Raw genomic sequence first — 24,523 nt, 5'->3', positions numbered from 1 at the left:
AAAGAGAATATTTTATCTAAAAATATGAAATATTAAGTTTTATTAACTAAATAGTCATAAAAATTTTAAAAATACGAAATGCATATTAAAAAAAAGGTTTATATATATATATATATATAGTTTTTTTATGTTTTATATTATTCACTCATTAGTATATAAAAAATTTATTATTTTATGTTTACGCAATCTTTTGATTTTGAGGCTTACGCCTCAAAACGCCTTGAGGCTTACGCCTCGCCTCACGAATGAAAAACGCCTCAATACCCGAATACGCAATTTTAAACATTGAATCTAACAACGAGATTTATGACGCAGAGAAAGCACGCCCAATTCCTATGAATTAACTAAGCTTAGCATGAGCACTTGGAGGAGACTTTCGCGATTACAATCACACCAAGAGAATTTAGACTTAAAAGAAATACGATGCAAGTGAAAGAGAAAACCTTTGCTAAGGAGAGGTGGAGGTCCTCCACTCGATGCCTTCGAAGTCTTCGTCCATGGCTTCCGTCAAAGCAAATAAGATGCATATCTTCAATAGTCACAAGGAAGGAGAAGTTTCCCTTGATAGGAGAGAGGATGCAAGCTCCACACCTCTTCTCATAAAATCTGACAACAATCTCAGATTTCTACTGAAAACCTGAGGGAAATTCTCAGACTTTGGTAGGCTAAGATGAAGAGAACATTGAGGAGAGGTCAAGCCGTGAATAGGAATAGAAGGCTGAGTGAGATTTCCTGCACATGCTCTAGATTAGAGAGTTCTTCACATGCAGGTAGGAAAGGGGAGGGGAGGTGACGAGAAAAGCAGCTGACGGGATTGAGAGGTTGGCGGGAGGAGTTAGGGAGGGATTTGGAATTCCTTAATTAATTCCTTAGATGTGGGAATTAATTGAGGAGTTACGGGAGAGGTAATTTCAGCCAATTAAGTGAGGAAGGGATTTAGAAATATTGCTTTGAGGGGTGGTGGGGAATTAGGAAACAAATCCTAATTGACTCCTTATTGGTGCCAGCGGCAGTAGGATCCTGAGAGGGAAATTAGGGAGGGGATTTGGGGAGATTTAATAGGCTAGGAGAATTAGGTAATTTCTCAATTAAATTCAATTTGAATTTGGAACTCAAATTGAGTTAATTAAGAAACTTTCATAAAATAGACTATTTAAATTAGGAAAGATTTTGAAAATTCACAATGATGAATTTCGAATTTCAAATCTTCCCACATTCAATTTAATCTAAAATAGGAAATAAATTTGGATGGAGGAAAGGAGGGGAGCGGCCGGCGGCTAGGGAGATGAGGGGGCCGGCAGTTGTGAGCCGGCGGCAAAGGGGCTTGGGGCAATTGGGTCATGGGGTTTTGGGAAGTGGATGAGGGATCGAGTGAGGAGGTCGGAGCTTATGAAGGCGGAGAGTGGGGAAGTTCAACGAGGAGATTATGACAAAATTAAAGAAGAAGAAGAATAAACCACGAATCCGGCCGTATCCAAGGTTGGTGGGTATTGCGCCAATCTCCCTCTCCAAGGGAACTCTCCAAAGCTCTACAAGAACTCTCAAAGGTTCTCACAACATAAGTGCAAGAAGAAATCTCAATAATCATTCATTAATCATAATAGAACAAAGTGGGGCTTTAAATAGCCTCCTACAAATGACTCAAGGCAAAAAGACACAAACGCCCTTTGGGCTTACATACGACAACTCCCATAAGAGGGGGCAAGACTAGAAATAAAACCACATAAGCAAATAACAAACTACATGAAAATAAAATACATCAATGACTCAAAATACCACACAAGCAAATAATAAACTACATAAAAATAAAATACATCAATGACTCAAAAATATAAAGACTCGATCGTGGCCGTAGATCGGCGGCCACGTCTCTGGTAAACTTTCCATGATGATCTGATGTCCCCATCAGTCATTTTTAATACTTTCTAACCAAGTCATCCCTAGCATAAATGAACTAATTGGTTAACTGAGAATAACATAACCATAATTAATGCAGTCTATACTTAATTAGAACTTTATATAATATAGTTAAACCATTATTACCCTAAGTTAGTGATGCAAGGCAACATCTTCATCATTGTCGTCATCCTAAAGTCTAAGTTATGTACCTAAGACACATGGTTGTATTTTTTACCCTTATGTTGATGAGCTTTTATGTCATGATGTTTTATTTTAGGTTTGTTGGGTCTTCGTGTTATGTTGTATTTTAGGCTTATATGTGTTACATATTTCTTATATCATAGCCCATAAAGTGATTTCATGTTAATATTTGGTGTGATAATGATGGCAGCTAAGAAAATAATAATAATAGGTGGTAGGTTTGATTTTGGAAGTATGTTTGTGTATTATAGAGGCAGCTTGTTTTGTTAAAAAAGGAATACATAGCAAAATAGAATACAATGTAAAAAAAAAAGAAATATATTTGAAATATTTGAAGGTGCTTGGATGAGTTAAACAACTGTGTGTGATTACTTTTCTTTTATTTATTTAGTTTTAAGTAAAATGAAGGCAGAGTAAAGCCCAACGATGATGATTGCTTGTGGGTGGGTGGGGGTGTGGAAACGATGATGATAGGGGGCCAACAATGGGCGCGGAGTTAGATAATGATGTATTTGAAATTTTGCCAAAAAACGGCGACATTTGAATGCACCAAAAATGAATTATTTAGTGGTGGTGGGGGGGGGGGGGGTTGTTGTTTGTTTTGAAGGAATGTGGTATCCAAATACAAGAGTTTTAAAAACATTGACATTTAATTTGAAGCAAAAGAAATGCAAATAAGATTTTAAAATATTTCAAATTCAACCTCTAATTTAATTTTGGTGCATTTGAAAATAGTTAAATTTGATCGATTTTCAAATACACAATACATTATATGCCATTATTGTTGTCGTAGCCAGATGCCAACCACCTCCTTTGGCCACTGCCTGTAATAGTGCCACATCCCCCCTTTTCTTCAACCACCACCATCGTTGAGCTTGACAATGTTTTCATTTCACTTCAAATAAAAAAAAGTTATTACATGCAATTATTTTACATTCATCTAAATAACTCCGAACATTTCAAATACACTACATTTTTTTACAATGTATTTAATTTTACTTTGCATTTCTTTTCATCATACAAAAGACTAAAATTCCTAAAACCTCTTCATTTGGTATATTTTATACTCACTTTTCATCAAACTAAATAGCCCCTTAGCCTCCCTCTTATTTCTATAAATAGTAAATCTTTTGTAATACTAAGCACTTGACTTTTGAATTGAAAAAAGCTTTTTTTTACTCTTCTTGAGTACCTTTAATTGTAAGTGCATAACTACTTAAGTGTATAAGTTCACAAGCCTTAGAGGACTTCTAAGGACAGACCGAGATCTTAATGAAGTCAAATTATTAGTAGAGATCGACTTTGGCTAATCTTCCCTTTGCCATTAATTATCTTAAATTCATCACAAGTTAGATCATTCACAAAGTTTCAATTCTTCTTTATTTTCATTGGAATTAAACATCTAGTAAGCTAGAATCATCTCATCCTAGTCAAATTCTAGTTAGTGTGCTTATGCTCAATAGTAGTTACATGTTTATCATTATTCACTCACATATTTTAAAAACAATCAGTGTAACTATTCAATTGTTCTCATCTCATACTAAACTACATTTGTCTTATATCAATTAGCTTATCCTTACAAAAATTAGGCAATTTAGGACCAACTAATTCATGCTACCCTATCTAATCAACCTAACCCAGGTCAATTCCTAGAACTACCCAAGACAATCAGCAACTGAAACTACTTAAACATGGGCGGAGGGAAGGGGAGGCACGTGCCCCCCCTAACAAAAATCCGAGAGAGAGAGAGAGAGAGAGAGAGAGAGAGAGAGAGTTCAATTGCAAAATAAAATAACATCCAAAAGATCAAAAGTGTTTTTATATCTATACCTTTTATCTATGATATGTCTGTCAAGTTCTAGTTAGTGTGCTTATGCTCAATAGTAGAGAGAGAGAGAGAGAGAGACAAATAAAATAACATCCAAAAGATCAAAAGTGTTTTTATATCTATACCTTTTATCTATGATATGTCTTCAAAAATTTATCTTGATCGAGCAAATCTCAAGGCAAAATCAAGTATGAAACTTCTAAAATTAAATAGGAGATAATCCGAACTCTGATTTCAACAAACTTATAGTCTGGCTGAACGTCTCAAAATTACGAACCCAACGACACCAAATTTGACTCAATCCGAGCCCAAATGGGTCAAAATCGAAGACCCAGAATGCATTTGGAACGTTCAAACCATATATTGGGTGACTAAACGATTTCCAAACGTGACATGCTTATAGTTGAATCGATCAGTTCGATGAGACAAATCCAATGAGCCCAAGATCGCCAAATTTTGATATCATTAAAACATCCAAATGCCCAATAAATAGTTCACGATTAAGTGCATCAGAATCTGTATAGGCTACTTTTTGTGTTATTCATTTGAAGAGGTTTTCCAAATATCTTTCCAATGAAAAAGATAGTGCTTCTGGTTAGTAAAATATGGTCTTAATCGGATAAGGCAATCCAAATGAGAACCAAAAGGCTCATGGACAACTATTTTAATGCATTCTAACATTCCAAATGAGAAGGGAAACAAAATTATTTTAATTTAGGCCCCCTGAATAAAATATCTGGCTCCGCCACTGTACCTAAACTACAAATACCATAGAAAACTACCGAGAGATGCATGTTTGCTCACAAAGAGAACCATAGAGCATGTGAGGATGTTGAAGACTCTGTGATCCTAAAAGAAAATTGAGTTTTTGGATTGGATTTCCATCATGAATTATCCAGATAATCTCAAACCCGAAGTAATCATCTCTATCACCTTCTTTGTCGGCAACTGGGCCACATCTAGCCTTGCCAAAGTGAATGTCAGGTAGCCATTTTCCTGGTGAGTTGAACAAAATTAGCAGCAAGCCCTAGTTCTCGATGATTAGCCATGGAGAGTTCAACGCAATGGTTGACTACAACAATAAAACCTTAACCTTAACGGGACAGAGATTATGTTTAATAACCATGACATCTAGGGCATTGGGATTTAATGGCCCAAATCAAGTCGAACCAGTAGCCTTTAATTGTTGTTGAACAAATAAGGTGGCTTCATCTCAACCATTGATCTTAAGTCAAATGACCACAATGAAACTCACAGATTTAAACTCAGCACATGCCAATCATTAGCATTGCCCAAGATGATTGACAATAATTGCCGATCATCACCACATGGTTTCAAACAATCGATTTGTGCTTTAAAACCATGAAAAAATAATTAAATGAGATTTTAAATCATTTAAATAATTTTAATGCTATTCTGTGATGCGATAGGATAGGATAAAATAGGCATCTGAAGGTATGCTTAGATGAACATCTAAGGTAACTTAGTTTTTAGGGTTGGAATTAAATTGATAACCCACATTAACAATCTAAGGTAACTTAGTTTCCTTTCCTTTCTCCCCTATCTCCTTCTTGCTCAAGAGGCCTTCCATTGTTTTTCATAGGCGACTTTCCCTACTTACATTCAGTGCTCCTCTTTTGTATAGAAGGAGATGTTTTTTCTCCTTGTTCTTCACTTGTGTCCTTCTTCTTGCATTGGAGGCATTCCACTATCGGAGATAGACGACATTCCCCTATCAAGCTTAGTGCCCCTCTATTTTGTAGAAGAAGTCACGATAAGAGGCTATCTTCTTAATAGATTACCCTTGACAAAAGAAGATCAATTGATGCTTGTATGCGAGGGTGATTTGAGAAGATTTGACGGTAATAGTATCAGGGAGGAGAACCATAAGTGATGAGTAGATGGAGAGAATTTCGACGCTGTTTGAGCGAAAGTTTGTTGGCGATGGACGATCGAGCTGAAACCCATTGGCAGTCCACAACCGAGTGTAGAGCTAAATGAGAGAGTTTGAGGGTGCGCTGCTAGTAGCAGTCGAGCGATATTTTGATGATAGCTGATATGAAGTAAAAGACCGCCAGCAAATATCAGACGAAGGGCCGATGATGATAGGTTTCCAGTGGCATTTTGTAAGGCAATATGCATACATATTGAAATATACGGACATCAGATTTCCCTTATGAAAGGGGTCGAAGTAGTGTACATTGTCAGCATTCTGGCAACGCACTAACATTGTTAACAGAGTGTAGGCTTGATGGTGATCAGATTATATCCTTTCTTTGAAGAAGTTGTAGGAGTTGCTTGTGTGCAGTAAAGAAGAAGTCCCTTAAATCCACCAAGGATATTTGGATGTTTTGAAATTTCTTGTTGCTTGATGATAGTAGCTTGTACAAATGATGCCACTATACTTTTTTAATTTCAAATTCTTACAAAAATGAACTTGATGCACAATTTTTGCAATGTAACTCCAATGATATTGTATATGAAGTTGTGAACTTGTCTTTTGGAGGAAACTGAATTATAATTACATCTTTGAGGTGTGCATTGATATGTTGCTTCCCATATTTTTGGAGGCATTGTTAAACTGCTAAAGCCTTTATATGAGTGATGATTTTATCAATCACTTTCATGAAATCTTTTGTAGAGAGAATGTTGTTCACTTATAGCACTTCTTGATAATGTTAATCTCTACAGAAGAGGTCGAAAGAATTCATCAAGGATGTAAGACCTATTCGAGGTTGTATGTCAGAGCCTTTGCTCGATGACGCTAACCTGTGTGGAAGAAGTCAAAAAAATCCACCAAGGATGTAAGACCCATCCGAGGTTGTATGTCAGAGCCTTTGCTCGATGACGTTAACCTGTGTGGAAGAGGTCAAGAGAATCCACCAAGAATGTAAGTCCTATCTGAGGTTGTATGTCTGAGTCTTTACTCGATGATGTTAACCTATGTGGAAGAGGTCGAAAGAATCCACCAAGGATGTTAGACTTATCCAAAATTGTATGTCAGAGCCTTTGCTCGATGATGTTAACCTGTGTGGAAGAGGTCGAGAGAATCTACCAAGGATGTTAGACCTATCCGAGGTTGTATGTCAGAGTCTTTACTCGATGATGTTAAACTGTGTGGAAGAGGTCGAGAGAATCCACCAAGGATATAAGACCTATCCAATGTTGTATGTCAGAGCCTTTGCTCGATGACGTTAACCTATGTGGAATAGGTCGAGAGAATCCATCAAGGATGTGAGACCTATCCGAGGTTATATGTCAGATCCTTTGCTCGATGACGTTAACTTGTGTGGAAGAGGTCGAGAGAATCCACCAATGATGTAAGACCTATACGAGGTTGTATGTCAGAGCCTTTGCTCGATGAAGTTAACCTGTGTGGAAGAGGTCGAGTCGGATCCCCGTGGAATCAATTTTGCCTTGATTGGGAAGGGGTGCATGCCACGTGTATTTCGAATCAAAGGTGAAGAATGGTCTATCTTTAGGTCATTACTGCATTTTTTGAGGTCGAGATTAAGACCTTGCCCAATGAGTAGAAGCCCAGCAAGGGACTGTATAAAGCTTGCAATCTTTACATTTGCTTGAATTTTTCTAAAATATAATCTTGATGTTAAAAGCATTAGAGGATCTTTTTGACCACGGTTAGAGTCAAAATTGCCCCCAGTCCGCATTTGATTCTTATGAAATTGATGCAATAATGGCTAATGTCAGGAAGTTGACATGACATGAATAACCTTCTGAGGCTGAAGCAAAATTTGCCCCCCAGTCGAGAATCACAATTCACATAGACGGCGCCAAACTGTTGCGTCCTGGAGTATTCGCCGCGGTGGAGAAATATAAAGTTTAGCATCTTAGCGTTGTACAAAAATCTGGCACGCAATCAAATAAGAGAGAGGGGGTGTAGTATTTATGAGAACCAAGATTTTTATATGAAAAAACCCTAAAAATGGGGAAAAACCATAGGGCCTGGCTTAGTTGAGTGAATCCACTAGTATTGGCAATTAATTACAAATGAGGCCCTTCTTTGGGGGAAGGCCTTAGCTTGATGTACATCTTATAGAGTACATTACATAGTGGGAATAAAAAGAATCATTGTTTATATGTTTGTTTGGTCAGAAGGACTATAGTCGGTGGGCGACGTAAACTGGAAGGATTGTAGTCAGCGGGCGACGTAAGCCGGAAGGATCGTAGTCGACAGCCGACGTAAGCCGAAAGAATTGTAGTCAGTGGGCGACGGAAGTCAAAAGGACCATAGTCAGCTGGCGACAGAGGTCGAAAGGACCGTGTCAGGTAGAAGTCCAGCAATGGACAGAAATCCAGCATCGGATAGATGTCCGACGAAAACCCAACAAAGGTTATAAGTCTGGCGTCGGGTAGAAATCTAGCGACGAGCGGAGGTCAGGCGTTGGGTAGAAGTCTGACGTCAGTCAGCGGCTGGGGAGAACTCCGACATTAGATGGTATTCGGGTAAAACTCGAGAGTCACTTGGAGATTGGGCAAAGTTTTGACGTCACTGGAAAGTCGGGCGGAATTCCAGCATCACTTGAAAGTCGGGCGTAATTTCGACGTCACTTGGAAGTTGGGCGGAATTTCGGTGTCACCTAGAAATCGAGCAGAATTCCGGCGTCACTTTGAAGTCGAGCAGAATTTCAGCATCCCATGAAAATCGGGCGGAATTCTAGCATCACTTGGAAGTCGGGCGAAATTCCGGCGTCACTTGAAAGTCGGGCGAAATTCAGTCGTCACTTGGAAGTCGGGTGAAATTCCGGCGGCACTTGGAAGTCGGGCGGAATTCTGGCATCACTTGGAAGTCGGGCGGAATTCCAACGTCACTTGGAAGTCGGGCGAAATCCCAGCAGTGGTCGAGGAGTTTTTTCCCTCCTACCCTTCTCTTCTTCTTCTCTTGCTTGGGTCCCACCTTAAGAGAAATAAGGGGCTTATTTATAGATTTATGGAGTGGCATGGATGGTAAATAGGTGAGAGATCAGGGGTAAATGGGGAGTGGTTGGATGGACGACCGATATTGAATCCGTTGATCGTGTACCGTTCATTAGACATTTGAAGGTCTTAATGATGTCGGAATTCGGCGATCGTAGGCTCATTGGATTCATCTCATCGAGCCGCTCTATTCGACTATAAGCACGTCATGTTTCGAAACCGTTTGGTAACTCAAATTGTGGTTCAAACTTTCTAATAGCGCTTCGGGTCCTTGATTTGGACTCATTTGGGCTCGGATCGAGCTGAATTTGGTGTCGTTGGGTTCGTATTTCTGAGACGATCAGTTCGACTGTAAGTTTGCTGAAATCAGAGTTCAGATGATCCCATATTTAATTTTTGAAGTTTCCAATTCTATTTTTGCCACGAGATTCGTGCCCAATCAAGATAATTTTTTGATGACATATCAAATTGAATTCCATATTTCTTATCTTAGACATGAAATTTTGGCTGCTTTCATTTTTCATGGCATTAATGAGCTAGTTCATAACTATTTTATATTCATATTGCCACAATTTAAATTGAATCATCTATTTTAGGAGGAATGGCTAAACCTGTAGATAATTCATTAATTTTTCACTTATAAATGTCATAGTTAATTAGGCTTATTGCAAGTAGTTTTTTTCATTTTTAATTTGTGCTCAACTAGTAAAACATTTGAGAAGAAGCTTTCATGACTATGAATGAGGTCATGAATGATTGGTTCATGACTAGATGTGGCATTGGAGGAGAAACTTTTATCATATGTCATTATGCGCCATTGTAATTAATATGAAGGGATAATAAAATAAAATTTGAGATGGCAAGCCAAAAAAGAACTCGTGAGTTCGAGCAAGGATAGCTCTTGCTAAGTTCTAGGAGGCAAACACAAGGCAAAGTTTTCGATGATTTGCAAGATTAAATAGTAGTTGAAGCAGTAGGCAAATTTGTCAAAGTTGAATTAATTCACAAAGCAACAAGCAAAATCGAGAGGTGTTCAAGTTGACACAATGAGAAAAATCATAAATCTCAAAGCAGATCATGAATCCGTACTTGAGTAAATGAAATAACAATGTTGCGGGTGAGATCACAAGAAGCCAAAGGTTGACGAGTTCTTAAAAAAAATCATGATCACAACTAATTCGCAAGAGGTGAGACTTTGAGCAATTTAAAAAAATAGCTGCCTAATAAGAAGTCCTCATGTTGGCGAGTAACATACTAAGAATCTCTTTCTACTACTAAGTTAAAAAGTAAGGGATGAGAAATGCAGAAGAAAACATAACTCGTATTGCTATATTCAAACTACAGAAGAAAACCATACAAATTACTAGTATTAAGATTGTTGCGTCCTGGAATATTCACGGTGGTAGAGAAATATAAAGTTTAACGTCTTAGCTTTGTACGAAGATCCAGCACACAATCAGATAAAAAGTGAGGGTGCAACATTCATAAGAGCACCAAGATTTTTACGTGGAAAATCCTAAAAAGTAGAAAAACTACGGCTTCTGGCCCAGTTTGAATGAATCCACTATTATTTGTAGCCAAGTAAAAATCAGACCCTTCCTTAGAGGAAGGCCTTAGCTTGATGTAACAAATATACATCATATAGCGTCTGTTACATGATGGGACTTGAAATAATAACTATTGATACATCTGTTTGGTCAGTAGAACCATAGTCAGCGGGCGACAAAGGTCGGAAAGACCGTAGTCTGGTGATAGTGGTTGGAGGGACTGTAGTCGGCGGGCGATAGTGATCATAAAAGACCGTTGTCTGGCAATGAAGGTCAGAAGGATGACAATCTGGCTATGGAGGTCCGAAGGACCGTAGTCAACGGGCGAAAGTAGCTAGAAAGATCATTGCCTGGTAACGAATGTAATAAGTACCATAGTCGGCAAGCGACAGCAGTCAGAAAGGCTATTGTCTGATGAAGGAGATCGCAAGGACCATAGTTAGCTGACGACAGAGGTCAAAAGTTCGGCGATGGGCGAAAGTTTGGCGTCGGGTAGAAGTCCGACGAAAGTCCGGTGACGGGCAGAAGTCCGGCGACGGGCAGAAGTTTGGTGTCGAGTAAAAGTCTGACGAAAGTCAGACTGATGGCAAAAGTCTGGCAATAGGTTAAAGTCCAACAAAAGTCTAACGACGGGCAGAAGTCTAGCGACGGGCAGAAGTCCGACGATGGGTAGAAATCCGATGACAGGCAGTAGTCCAATGTCGGGTAGAAATCCGCTGAAAGTCCGGTGAAGGGAAGAAGTCCGGCGACGGGTAGAACTTTGGCGTCAGGTAGAAATTCGAAGAAAGTCGACGGGCGAGAAGAACTCCAGCATAAATTGGTGGTCGGGAAGAACTCACGCATCGATTGGTTGTTGAGCAGAACTTCGACGTCGGTCGGCTGTCGAGCAGATTTCCAGCGTTAGTCGGCGGCCGGGCAAAACTCCGGCGTCAGTTGGGGTCGGGCAAAAATCCAATGTCGGTAGGCTGCCGGGTGTAAGTATGACAGTGGTCGAGGAAGAGTCTGGTGGCAAGAGAGCTCTCTTCCTCCTCTTCTTGCTTGGGCCTCCTTCCCCCTCCGCCCTTTAATGAAGAATAAGGGGTCTATTTATAGTTTTGTAAGAGTGGCATGGCTAGTAAATAGGAGGAAGATTAAGGGTAAATTGTGAGTGGTTTGAATGGACGGCCGATGTTGAATCCCTTGATCATAGACCGTTTATTAGGCATTTGAATGTCTTAATGATATCAAAATTTGGCGATATTGGACTCGTTGGATTCGTCTCGTTGCATGTTTGGAAACTGTTTGGTCATACAAATTATGGTTTGAACCTTCCAAACGGGCCTTTGATTTGAACCCATTTGGGCTCGGATTTAGTCGATTTTGGTGTCATTAGGTTTGTATTTCCGAGACGTTCAGTTCAACAGTAAGTTTGCTGAAATCACAGTTCAAATGGTCTCCGGTTTAATTTTTGAAGTTTCCAACTTAATTTTTCGTTGAGATTCAAGCCCGATCATGATAATTTTTTGAAGATATATCAAAGATCAATGAATAAGTAGCATATAATTAATTCTTTCTTAATTTTGCATGGGTGGTCAAATATGGAAGAGCGAACAATAACGGATTGTTGATGATGCGGTGCTTCATATTGCAACTATTAGTATGCTTATTTTGCATTTCTTAATTTACCGTTATGAGTTGCCTTCCCACTATCCTAGTTTGCTTCTTTAGGTAAAAAAGTACAAAGTAGCTTTTGGTGATGCTTAGCCATTTTCAGCGTGAGGCAAGAACTCATGACAATAGCTTTTATCCTTGTTAGGGGGGGAGGAAAACCTTCATACTGGAATATTATACTTTCTCAGCTTTGCTATAGTTCTATTCTCTGTTTCTCTGCTTGTTCTTCCTTAGTTCTACCTTGCTTCTTCCACAGCATACCACATCAGTGATTGGTATCAGAGCCAACGGCTTGGTGAGATGGCAGAGAGTAGCAAACGTGTATCAGGCAATGAGGATCGCAGTTGGAGGCTCTTTAGGAGTTGCACGTTGGTGTTGTGAAAAGGTTGGATGATATAGCTTTGAGCGTCAATCGCCTGGCGGCGGAACTGCGGCGAGACCGTGGTGTAGGGGGAATCCCGGCAAGAGAAGTTGTTCCCAGACCTTTGCGGCTAGTTACGCCTCCACCGCATAGACAAGGCGGACGTGGGTTCTGTGTACGGCGGCCATTCCACCATGTGCAGGTAGCGTCATATTCAGAAGATGAATTTGAAGATGGCTTTCCGGATGGGTTTCATGATTCTGACGGAGACAATGCGGCGCCGCAGTACCAACAGCGGAGGCCGATGGCTTTCGATAGGCAACGCGGTGAGTTTCGAGCTAAGCTCGACATTCTCTTCTTTGAGGGGCGATTGTTGATTATATGGAGGTTGAGCCCGAGAAGCAAGTTAAATATGTTGCTTGTAGATTGAAGAGAGGGGCAAGTGCATGGTGATTGCACTTATCGCAGTCCCGCCAGAGAGAGGGTCGAGGTAGCGTGCAAAGTTGGGCACGTATGAAGCAATTGTTTCGCTCGCAATTTCTCCCAACCGACTACAAACAATTGCTCTACCTAAAGTATCAACAATGCGCCCAAGGCAGTCGCTCTGTAAGTGAATACACTGAAGAATTCTACAACCTATGTGCTAGAAATGACCTGCAAGCTAGAATTGAATGTGGTGTGGTCGTTGGCGGAAGCTGTCAACTTCGCTCTCAAGGCAGAAATGTAATTGGAACAGCAGTCCCGCAATCATTCGTCCCGACGGCAGTATTTGGAGCAGGGCACTGATTTGGGCAAATAGTCTAGTGCGACAGCAAGGAAACTCCCCGGGAAGCTTGAAAGCAATCCTTAAGGAATTATTGGTAAATCACCAATTGAAACCGAGAGTGCAGCCGAAACCTGTAACTGCAATTAAGGAAAATCCTTATGCAAAGCCCCAAGTCATCAAATGCTTTAGGTGTTTTCAAGTTGGACACAAGTCTAATGTGTGTCCTAATCGACCATAGCTACAGCTCTTGGATGCGGATGGTGAAGAAGAGGACGAAATTCCAGACGAAAAGCAACCGACGGATGTGGAGGATGTCAAAGGTGATCCACTTATATATGTCCTAGAAAAGCTAATACTGGCACCTCGGCGACCAAACAACTCCCATCGCCACACCATTTTTCGGATGCGATGCACGATCAATGGGAAGGTTTGTGACCTGCTCGTAGATAGTGGAAGCACAGAAAACATCGTGTCCCGAGCCGTCGTCCAAGCACTTCACCTGAAAACGACAAAACATCCGCAACCATACAAGATTAGTTGGGTGAAGAAGGGAATGGACATTATTGTGTCCGAGATGTGCCGAGTTGTGTTCTCAACAGGCAAGCATTACTCTTGTGAAGTACTTTATGATGTCCTGCACATGGATGTTTATCACTTGATCTTGGGGTACCCTTGGCAATTTGACGTCGAAGCCTTATATGATGGCAGAGCAAACACATATTCTTTTGATTGGAAAGGAAAACGGCTGAGGTTGATCTCGAACCCCACCGATATTCAAGCCAAGGATGTTGATGCAAAAACCGCCATGCACATTGTAATAGGTAACATACTTCTCTCTTCATGGAAGCAACAATTACCTATGTTTGCACTAGTGGTTCAGAAACAGGAGGCAGCACATGGGGAGGTGGAGCCGAATTCCAATATCCAGAAGATGCTGGAGCATTTCCGGGATGTATTGTCCGAGACTCTACCATCTGAACTGCCTCCGCTAAGGGCGTTGCAACATCAGATTGACTTCCATCCGGGTGCGGCCCTTCCAAATCTGCCGCACTACCGATTGAGTCCTAAGGAGCAGCAAATCCTACAGCAGATTGTGGAGGAATTATTGGAGAAGCAATTTATAAAACCCAGCCTCAGCCCCTGCGCTGTTCCTGCATTATTGGTGCCCAAGAAGGATGGGAGCTGGCGCATGTGCGTGAACAGTCGAGTTATTAACAAGATTACGGTGAAGTTCCGCTTCCCTGTCCTACGAGTGGATGAGCTGCTTGAAAAACTCACGAATGCCACTATATTCTCTAAATTGGATCTCCGAAGTGGTTATCACCAGATACAGATTCGACCTGGCGACGAATGGAAAATCGCCTTCAAAACGTGTCACGGGTTGTATGAATGGAAGGTGATGTCATTCGGCCTCTGCAATGTGCCCTCGAATTTCATGAGGTTGATGATGGAGATCCTCAAACCATTTCTTAACAAGTTCTGCGTCGCCTATTTCGACGATATTCTTGTCTACAGCAGCTCACTACCGGAACACCTTGATCATTTGCATCAAATCCTAATAGTCTTACGGCAAAATCAGCTTCACCTCAATCCCACCAAGTGTGAGTTTGCGGTGTCCAGTACTTATTTCCTTGGCTTTCTGATATCCGCAAGGGGTGTGCAGGTTGATCAAAAGAAGATAGAAGCAATAACTCAGTGGCCGGTTCATCAATCCTTCTTTGATGTGTGCAGCTTTCATGGCCTCGCAAACTTCTACCGTCGATTCATCCATGAGTTCAGCATTCTCATGGCGCCTATCACTAACTGTTTGAAGCTTAAACAGTTTCATTGGGTGGAGGAGCAGTAGCGCAGTTTTGAAGCCATTAAGGCCGCATTAACTACAGCTCCAGTATTTGCTCTTCCAAACTTTGGAAAGCCATTTCATGTGGACACTGATGCCTCCTCCACCGGCATTGGTGCTGTTTTGAGTCAAGACAATCAACCGATCGAGTTCTTTAGTGAAACATTGAGCCCCGCGAGACAAAAGTGGACCGTCTATGACAGGAGTTATATGTCGTCGTCAGGGCGCTAAAGCAGTGGGAACATTATCTGTTGAACACGGACTTTGTATTGTGCAGTGATCATAAGGCCTTGCAATATATTAATAGCCAAAAACACATTAACCGGATGCACGCCCGCTGGTTATTGTATCTACAACGATTCTCATTTGTGTTGAAGCATAAAACAGGCTCTCAAAACGTCGTCGTGGATGCTCTAAGCCGAAGTTGTTCGTAGCCGAAGCTTACCCTTCTCACACAATTGCAAACCGAAATCACTTGTTTGGAATGTCTCAAAGAATTGTATGCTGGCAATGAAGATTTCGGTACAGTTTGGAAGGCTTGCCAGGATAATTGTCCTGTAGCAGATTATACCATAAGGCATGGCTATTTGTTTAAAAACAACCAATTATATATTCCTGACTCTTCTTGAAGGCCGCAGTTGATAAAGGAGCTCCACTATAGAGGTTTGGCTACTCATGTGGGCCGAAGCAACACTCTAGCTCAGTTGCAATCAAGGTTTTTTTGGCCTCATCTCCGGAGAGATGTGATGAGATTTGTGGAGCGCTGCCCCAGTTTGCCAGAGTTATAAAGGGGGCGAACAAAACCAAGGCCTTTACTTGCCGTTACCGGTATCGGAAAGTATTTGGGAAGATTTAAGTTTAGACTTTGTTCTAGGCTTGCCTCGCACCTGACGAGGAAATGATTTCATAATGGTTGTTGTGGATAGATTCAAAAAAATGGCGCACTTCATTGCATGTCAGAAGACATTCGACGCTCTAAATGTGGCCAAATTATTCTTCAACGAGGTAGTTCGCCTCAATGGTATTCCCCGCAGTCTTACGTCGGATAGGGATGTCAAGTTTGTGAGACACTTTTGGAAGGAATTATGGAAGCGGTTGCAAACTGAGATCAAGCTCAGTTCAGCCTATCATCCGCAAACTAACGGCCAAACCGAGGTGGTGAATCGCACCCTAGGCAATATGCTCAGGTGCCTGGTCCAGGAGCACCCAAAACAGTGGGATGAATTATTGGGACAAGCCAAGTTTGCCTACAACAGCATGCCCAATCGGTCCACCGAAAAGTGTCCGTTCAAGATGGTTTGCACCAAACCGCCCAATCACACAATTGATATAGCTGTTTTGCCAAGTGCCACAGCCGATCGGCGAGCACACTTGCGGACCAGTTTGTCACTATGCTCCAGGACGTGCGCCAACGTCTTCTTGAGGCTAACAATCAGTACAAGGTGGCGGCGGACAAACATAGGCGTGCCAAGCTCTTTAAACCAGAAGATTTGGTGATGGTTAGAATGAGGCGTGAGCGATTTGCACCTGGTACCTATTCAAAATTGAGTCGTCAGAAGATTGGTCCTATACCGATTGTCCCCCGAATTAATGATAGTGCCTACATTGTGGATTTACCACTGGGGTACAACACTTCCTCTACGTTCAACGTGGTGGATATTTCGACTTATCATCCTCCAAATCAGGCGACAACCATCCTTTCATCCACTGAATAAGACTCCTCGGACCATGGGGGAATGATGCGGTGCTTCATATTGCAACTATTAGTATGCTTATTTTGCATTTCTTAATTTAGCGTTATGAGTTGCCTTCCCACTATCCTAGTTTGCTTCTTTAGGTAAAATAGTACAAAGTAGCTTTTGGTGATGCTTAGCCATTTTCAGCGTGAGGCAAGAACTCACGACAGTAGCTTGTATCCATGTTAGGGAGGGAGGAAAACCTTCATACTAGAATATTATACTTTCTCAGCTTTGCTATAGTTCTATTCTCTGTTTGTTCTTTCTTAGTTCTACCCTACTTCTTCCACAACATACCACATAAGTTGAGGTAGAAAATCATCCTACAGTTTATTTAGTTAGAGTACTCAGATTTTTTATTAGGATCTTACGTGGGCCATGATGAGTCTGTCCTTATATAATTTCCACATTGAAAATCTTAGATAAGCCTATAATTTTAAGTGAAATCGAAACGATATAATATTGATTAATTAAAGTTCAAATATCAAAAAGTATGCATGTTTGGAGTCCCTGATACTAAAACAGTCAGCGAAAGGCAATAAAAGTATTAAGAAATGACAAGTTATGCATTTCATCAATCATTGACTGACATTTCTTCTTTGGGTTTAAGGTAATTCTTTATTCAATCACATCTCTACTTTTGACACACATCTATTAATTTTCATAACCAGCACTATCATGTCAAAATATCAAAGAAATTACAGACAATGAGTCGTCCCATCCCTCACTTTTTTTTCTTTGCTTGTAATGGGGAAGTATTAAAAAAAACAACTTTAGATAAAAGTTGACTTTCTCAGAATTTTCAAGAAAAGTGACATTTCTTGTTAGCAACCAATAAATGATGCAGAGTCATTAAAATGACCATCACAATAATATTTTGAAATAACTAGGAATGAATAAAGCTTACTTTTCCATGTGGAGTAATAAAATCACCGGTTCTCCTTTTTTTGGTGGGAGGACATCAAAGTGCAATTGTCAATAAGATTGGTGTAAGCTAATGTGCTTTTAACTCCGACCGAAGGCAAAGAGGACAAAACTCCCAACCACTAAGCCACAACTCTATCCGCTTTCTGATATTTTTTAATATTTAAAGTTTTAAGAAAAATTAGACTTCATGTTCCTAAAAGAAAGTCATAACTAAACAAACCAACTTTAGAGCATACCTAGAAACTCGAATGAACAACATTAAAATTATGAAACTAGAACAACCTGAATAATAAAGATTTAGGAATCAGGAGAATTAACATGGTGAAAATGTTAACAAAGCCATAGCCTACCTTAAATCCCAAAGATAATTCATCAACGAGGAAAAATTTACGAATGGAGCACAGAAAGAAGGGTTCTTAGCATGCAATATAAAGGCAAACAAAACCATAGCCAACTACTAAACAGGTTAGCGATGGTATGATAAAATCATCTATAAGAGCTTCAGTTACAGAACATACATAAATTAAGGAATATGTTAAAAGAGATATGGGTGTAGAGAAAAAAATTCATAACAATGGAAAGGAAAACAAAAGGACAAAGTAGGCAGACCTCTTGGCTATTATTATCTTTCAAATAATTCAGAGAATGGTTAGGCTGTTGCAACGGAGCCATGTATGGCATAGATTGCCCAGATTGAGGCAGAAAATGTCCATTCATCCGACCCCTGTTTTGCCTTTGTTGTCTAGGAGTATTAGGAATCTGCAAAAAGCGGATGTTAGCATAATCAATTCAAGCAGAAGCTAAAGGAAATTGCAGACAAACATAAAAGCAAATCCCTTATCAATCACGAATAAATAAATACCAATTAAGGAGAACAAAACAAGAAAGCCTTACAATTGGAAGCGGCATTGGCTGAAAAGTTGGCCTAGATGGGGGAACAAATCCACTTGGCCGCCATCCTGGTCTCAGCCCAAAAGGTTGATATACAATACCTTGTCGGGCAGAAATTTGTGGCATAACTCCCGGAGGGCTGTAGTAAAGTGTGGGATAAACAGTAGGGACTACAGCGGTTGCTGAACCAGCCAAACCATTCATTCTTTGGGCATACTGAAGACGCAACTGTTCTGCTCTTTCCTCTTTCCTTTGGGCAATTGCAACATATAAAGGTTTTCCATGGAACATGCTTCCTGAATGAAATACTTACTGATTTGTCTTTGTTTGTCAAGCACAAGATATTGCAAACATGATTTGAAAGAAGATTAAAATACCATGAAGAGTATTCACTGCATTTGAAGCCTCCTCTGGAGTAGTATAACAAACAAACCCGAAACCTTTACTGTTTCCTTTCTCATCGTGCATAACTTTTGCCGAGGCAACAGTACCGCATTGACTGAAATACTCCCACAGAGCATTGTCATCAACACAATCATCAATGTTCTTAATATACAGATTTGAAGCCTGAAAAAGGATGGCATTGCCATAATTTTTTCTGAGAAAACATAGAGAGGCACTAAGGGATGAATACAAGATGAATTACCATATTATTTCTAATCTGTTCATTCCGTTTTTCCTCGAACGTATGCTGCAAAATTTGTAGTCGCTCATCCTTCTTTTGGGCCCTTGCAACATATAGTTTCTTTGATCCTAAACAGAAATATTCACAGGCAACAAACAATCAAACACAGTTTGATATCTAGTCATAATTCAGGAAACTTGATTTTGAATATCGATAAATATATGAGAAAGTGAAAGAGCATACCCAGCCGAAGTCCATTCATTGCCTCCACTGCCTTTTTAGCATCCTCAGGGTTTTCAAAGTTTACAAACCCAAATCCTCTTGAGTTTCCTGCTTCATCCTTTGCAATCTTCACATTAAAGATTTTTCCATACTCTGAAAACTTTAGTTCAATAAGTTCTTCTGTTATATCCTGATCCAAGTTTTTCATGTACAGGTTCGTATACTTGGCTTCAAGATTGCAGGGAATTCGCTCACTCTTTTTTATGAACTTATTCACAAAGCTGCATTATTACCCACGAACAGTAATTGAAAAAAATTTATTTTGATCATAGGTTGCATACCAAGAAAACACTACGAGAAAGAAGATCACGAACATATGATAAAATAGAAGCCGGATAATTTTAACTGGTGATGATAAACAGTAAAGATATACATGGGTTGCATTTTATGAAAATGGTAGGTGCAGATACAAGAGAAGAGATAGTTACATACAGTTTCTTGCCATCAACTGTTGTACCGTTCAGATTTTCTATGGCAGCGTTTGCAGAATCTTGCGAATCAAACTGGACAAAGCCATAACCTTTGCTCTTTCCATCCTGCAAAGCCACTTTGCTGGACAAGATAGTCCCGAATTTCCCAAACATAGCTTGAAGTTTCAAATTGTCAATGGATCCACTTAGGTTCTAAATACAAGACTCAATATCAATATCAAAAATCCACAGAACAATCAAATCAGTTAATCATTAATCAGAGAACAACTTAATAGGGTATGGTACACGAGCGTACCTTCACAAATATATTTCCAACCCCGCTGTTCCTAGCAACTGGATCCTTGTGTGACCACATAATCCTAATGGGCTTCCCGCACAAAACACTGTAGTTTAATTTCTCGATAGCATTTTCAGCTGCAAGAAACAAAAAAAAAATCAAAGCAAATCTAGCGATAATGTAAAGTGGAGGGTAATTCTTTTATGGGCTCATCTTAGAATCAAGCATTCATGATAAGAACAAATATATATGAGAAAGATTAGCCGATAAAAGAATTACCCTCCACTTTTATCTTATTTTTTTGTGTGAATTATGCAATGAAAACACAGAAAACGGTGTATGGATGCTCAGAAAAAAGTGCAACACTCCAAATAATCCGAGAGACGCATAACTAAGGAAAGCAATGCGAATCAATGAATATAAGTCCAAAGCAAGTATCAAATAACAGGAAAACGATTTCACATTCGCCGCAAACAGACCCAGAAAAGAAACTAAAATATTGAGCAAGAAACGCCATCAACAATGTCCATAAAATCTATAACCAATATGCCTTAATTCAACCTATAGAAACGCATAAATGTATACAAGAACAACCCACACAGCGATACAAGAAGCAATGCGAATAGAACCAGAGCCCGCCAGCATCTTACCATCCTGCTCAGACATATAATTGACATAACCGTAGCCAAGCGAGCACCCGGAGACGGAATCCCGGCAGACGCGAACAGAAGCGATATCGCCAATGGTTGAGAAAAGCTCGAAAAGGTTCGGATCAGTTACATCCTGGTGTAGGTCCCCGATGTACAGTGCGGGAACCGGCGAAACCGCCACCGCAGTCGGCGTTGTATCCGTTGCCATTACAAGTAGAGTTAGGGTTTCTCTGCCGACGATCGATTCAGAGTCGAAGAAGAAAGGAGGAATACAAGAACAAGAAGAGGAAGTGATGAGGAACCGATTGCATGAGCGCGGGAGTTCTTTCTTCTCTGGAAGAGATTATTAATATATGGAGGGTGGGAAAAGAAGACGGGGGCCGATGCGACCTCGTCCACCTCACCCGCGGTATCTTCTCTCTCTATTTTGTCTAATATAGTAATGTATCAGCAGACTCTCTCTCTCGCCACAGGCTCAGTCACGACGGAGCTCTGATGGGCCACAAAACTCTCCCGGCGGAGCGAAAGTTCAGTCATTCTTTGAGGATTTCAGCTTACTATTTTAATATTGCAAGTTTTGACCATTTCCTAACTAGGGATTAGTAGTTCTGCTTAACGTAACCGCCTGCCACATTCGTTGCTCCTCTGAGAGGAATTTGTTGGCCTTTCGCACGTATGGCTGGACAAGGTTGTTATTGCGAGTCAATTTGAGTGATTTTTTTAAGGTTTATTTTTCATAACCTATAATTTATTTAATTATGATAAGGAGTAATTTTTTTTAATGATATGATGGTTGTTATATATTAGAAAATTTGTAATGACTGAGAGAAGTTTTTTAGATCTTAATTTTACATAACATTAATAAAAATTGTAAGAGACGCTATTATTTTTATAGGAAAATTTCAGAAGAGAAAAATGGCTAGGTGTAGCTAGTTAAAATGTTTCTAATAGTATATGTCATCGATTACTTGTGATATTAATATGTCAACAAAAATAGTCTTGATCAACAAATCTTGAGGTATATTTAAGTTGTCAACTTACAAAATTAACTACATGATCATCCAAACTCTAATTTCAATAAATTTATGATCAAATTGAATGTCTCTGTGAGACGAACCCAACGACACAAAAATCGGTCAAACCAAGATGAAATGGGCTCAAACCAAAGGATTAGAGTATATTTGAAAGTTCTAAAGTATTAATTGGATAACAAAATGATATACAAATATGACATGCTTATAATCGAATCGAGAGGCTCGACGAGGCAAATCTAATGAGCCCAACATTAATTTATTCAGATATTATTAAGATACTAATAGAAGCTACATAACTGAATAATAAACTAACAATTACTTTATAAAAATAAACTAAAGAAAGCCTATAAACTTTAATCAGATCCTAAGCTGCTAACTAACAAGCTCATTCTATTTCTCGGGTCCTAAAAAATCAGAAGCAAAACTACAGTGAGCTACAACAGTTCAGTACACCACACAAATCGAATTAAACTTTTAAATCTTTTATTAAATATTTTTAAGAATTTTTAAAATTAATTAAAAGTGTAATAAGAGCATAATAATTATTCAAAGATTCAAGTAATAATATTGAGCAATCTAATAAACTAAAATTCATATCACGAATTAAAACAGAATAATTCATACTAGTTTTCTCTTTATTTTTCTCAAACCCAGACAAAACATCTAAGAATTCTAGCCCCTTATGATTTCATTTGTGCTTATAGTACCAGAATATGCTCGTATGTACTAAAACATGGCTTATAATCATCAGAAATTCCTTATAGGCACTGAATTTCCCGACAAACAGAATCTCAATGGATTATGACCCCTTATATCTCTCAGCAATCATAATTTTGTCATATATGCACATATCTCATCATATTATGGAAATTAAAACATAATTGTGCATGTTTCAGGGTTGCACAATTTTCTATAAAGGTAGGAAACAAAAATTTCACAATTTGAAAATATAACCAACTTACTAAGGATTGTGTTAAATTCTATTTTAAGATATTAATTATACTACACCATTATATTTTAGTGATTGGATTGTTTTCTATTCAATAAAAACTGCATAATTTTCAAAATATTTCATAAATTTTCTTTTTAGAAAATATTTAAAATGTTCAAAATCTAAGTCTCTATAATATATAACAAGTTATGGCGTAAAAAGTTTTAAGTGCAAAATTATTCTCATTTTTTATAACAGAAATATAAATTAATCGAAAATTTTGAAAAAGCTTAGAATTTTTTAAAACCAACATGGATATAATGTGACCTAACTTGATCAAGTCCAGACACTTTTTTCAACTGGGTCGACGGCAAAAAATTGCCCAAAACTCACTTTTTTCTCTCCAAACTTCTCTCCTCTCTCTCACGACTTATTACAATTTTGATTAAATGAACCAAACAATGGATTTAAAATATATGTAAAGTGATGTTAGTGGCCTAGCACTATAGTACTAGTTAAAAATCTTAAATTTTAGAACTAATAACATTGCAATGTCACTATTTGGCATCTTGGCTAAGTGCAGCACCACGGTGCTTGGACACTCTGTAATAACTAGTATTTTGACCCAGAAAAATATTTTTTTAGGAGTCATTATAATTCAAATTTAAAAATCATCTTCACCATAAGATAGATATTATTGTATTTTAATTATAATATTTTTTTGTATTTCATGACACGTCCAACATTGAGGCACTTCAAAATTGAGATTTTTAAATTTTGTTCAAATTCATTCGAAATAATTGGGACTAATTCTATAACACATACAATCATTTTTATTCATAAAACACGCCCCAAAACCATGCAAATGAGTTTAAAACTAAAAAATTTATCTTTTTTTTAATCAGGTCAGAACAGTACAAAACCAAATATTGAATCTGGATGTGTCACAACTCTCTCCTCCATAGAAAAATGTCACCATCGACATTTTCAAACTCAGGTCTCATATCACATCGATAAATTAGGGTATAATTATCTTATATCAACCTTTTTTTTCAAGTAGCTTCTCTTTTAGTTATATTATTTCATTGAATTTTCACCATAAGAATCAGTTTACTTCTCAACTATCTGAGATTATGGGCTAGAGCTCTCTTTGGTTCTTCCTTGTAGCTCATATTCGAGTATACCTCAATGTCTTCAGCATATATTTTATTTCTAGAATCAAATATCCATTTTCTCTGAAGTGACATGTGGAATATATTAGGCATTTTAGACATGTGATCCGAAAACTATAACCTCTAGGCAGATTTCTCAATCCTTTCAATAACTTTGATACAGATGCACATGATGTACTGATATATTTTAATATGATGGTATGCATAGCCTATATAACTTATTTTAGAATGTAAAACGGATACATCAGGTATTGATATATTTTAATAGAACCTACCATTGTAAGGTTAATGCTCAGTCCATTCAATGCCATGCATAATTGTTAAGATAGTTGCTATTTGCATGCTTTACATTTTTGCAACTTATGAAGTTTTGATGATTCCAAACATTATTGTTCAAATGTGTAGTTATCTCCTAACATTTTTTTAGAAGAATTGTATTTGCTCTTGTGTGTACTAACATTTCAGGGAAAACGAACTCCAGATTACGATGACTTCAAATTGAATTCAGCATGAGATACTCTGTAATATTTGAAGCTTGTA

General features: G+C 38.9%; 1 protein-coding gene across 1 annotated transcript in view; it reads right to left on the bottom strand.

Moving 5' to 3' along the window:
- LOC110098814 (polyadenylate-binding protein 4-like) overlaps positions 1-21,407 on the bottom strand; it is a gene marked incomplete in the record, with an annotated part of 43,789 nt that extends 22,382 nt beyond the window's left edge. The window contains 8 exon segments of the mRNA XM_028701194.1: positions 18,300-18,449; positions 18,585-18,877; positions 18,959-19,148; positions 19,228-19,334; positions 19,450-19,709; positions 19,921-20,111; positions 20,215-20,333; positions 20,847-21,407. Of these exon segments, the coding sequence (XP_028557027.1) occupies positions 18,300-18,449; positions 18,585-18,877; positions 18,959-19,148; positions 19,228-19,334; positions 19,450-19,709; positions 19,921-20,111; positions 20,215-20,333; positions 20,847-21,054 (1,518 nt within the window).
- Positions 21,408-24,523: the final 3,116 nt, after the last annotated feature.

Source organism: Dendrobium catenatum, unplaced genomic scaffold, assembly GCF_001605985.2.
Source record: "Dendrobium catenatum unplaced genomic scaffold, ASM160598v2 fragScaff_scaffold_1645, whole genome shotgun sequence".
Classification (NCBI taxonomy): domain Eukaryota; kingdom Viridiplantae; phylum Streptophyta; class Magnoliopsida; order Asparagales; family Orchidaceae; genus Dendrobium; species Dendrobium catenatum.
The sequence above is the reverse complement of the archived record's forward strand: the minus strand, read 5'-3'. Positions and strand labels throughout refer to the sequence as shown.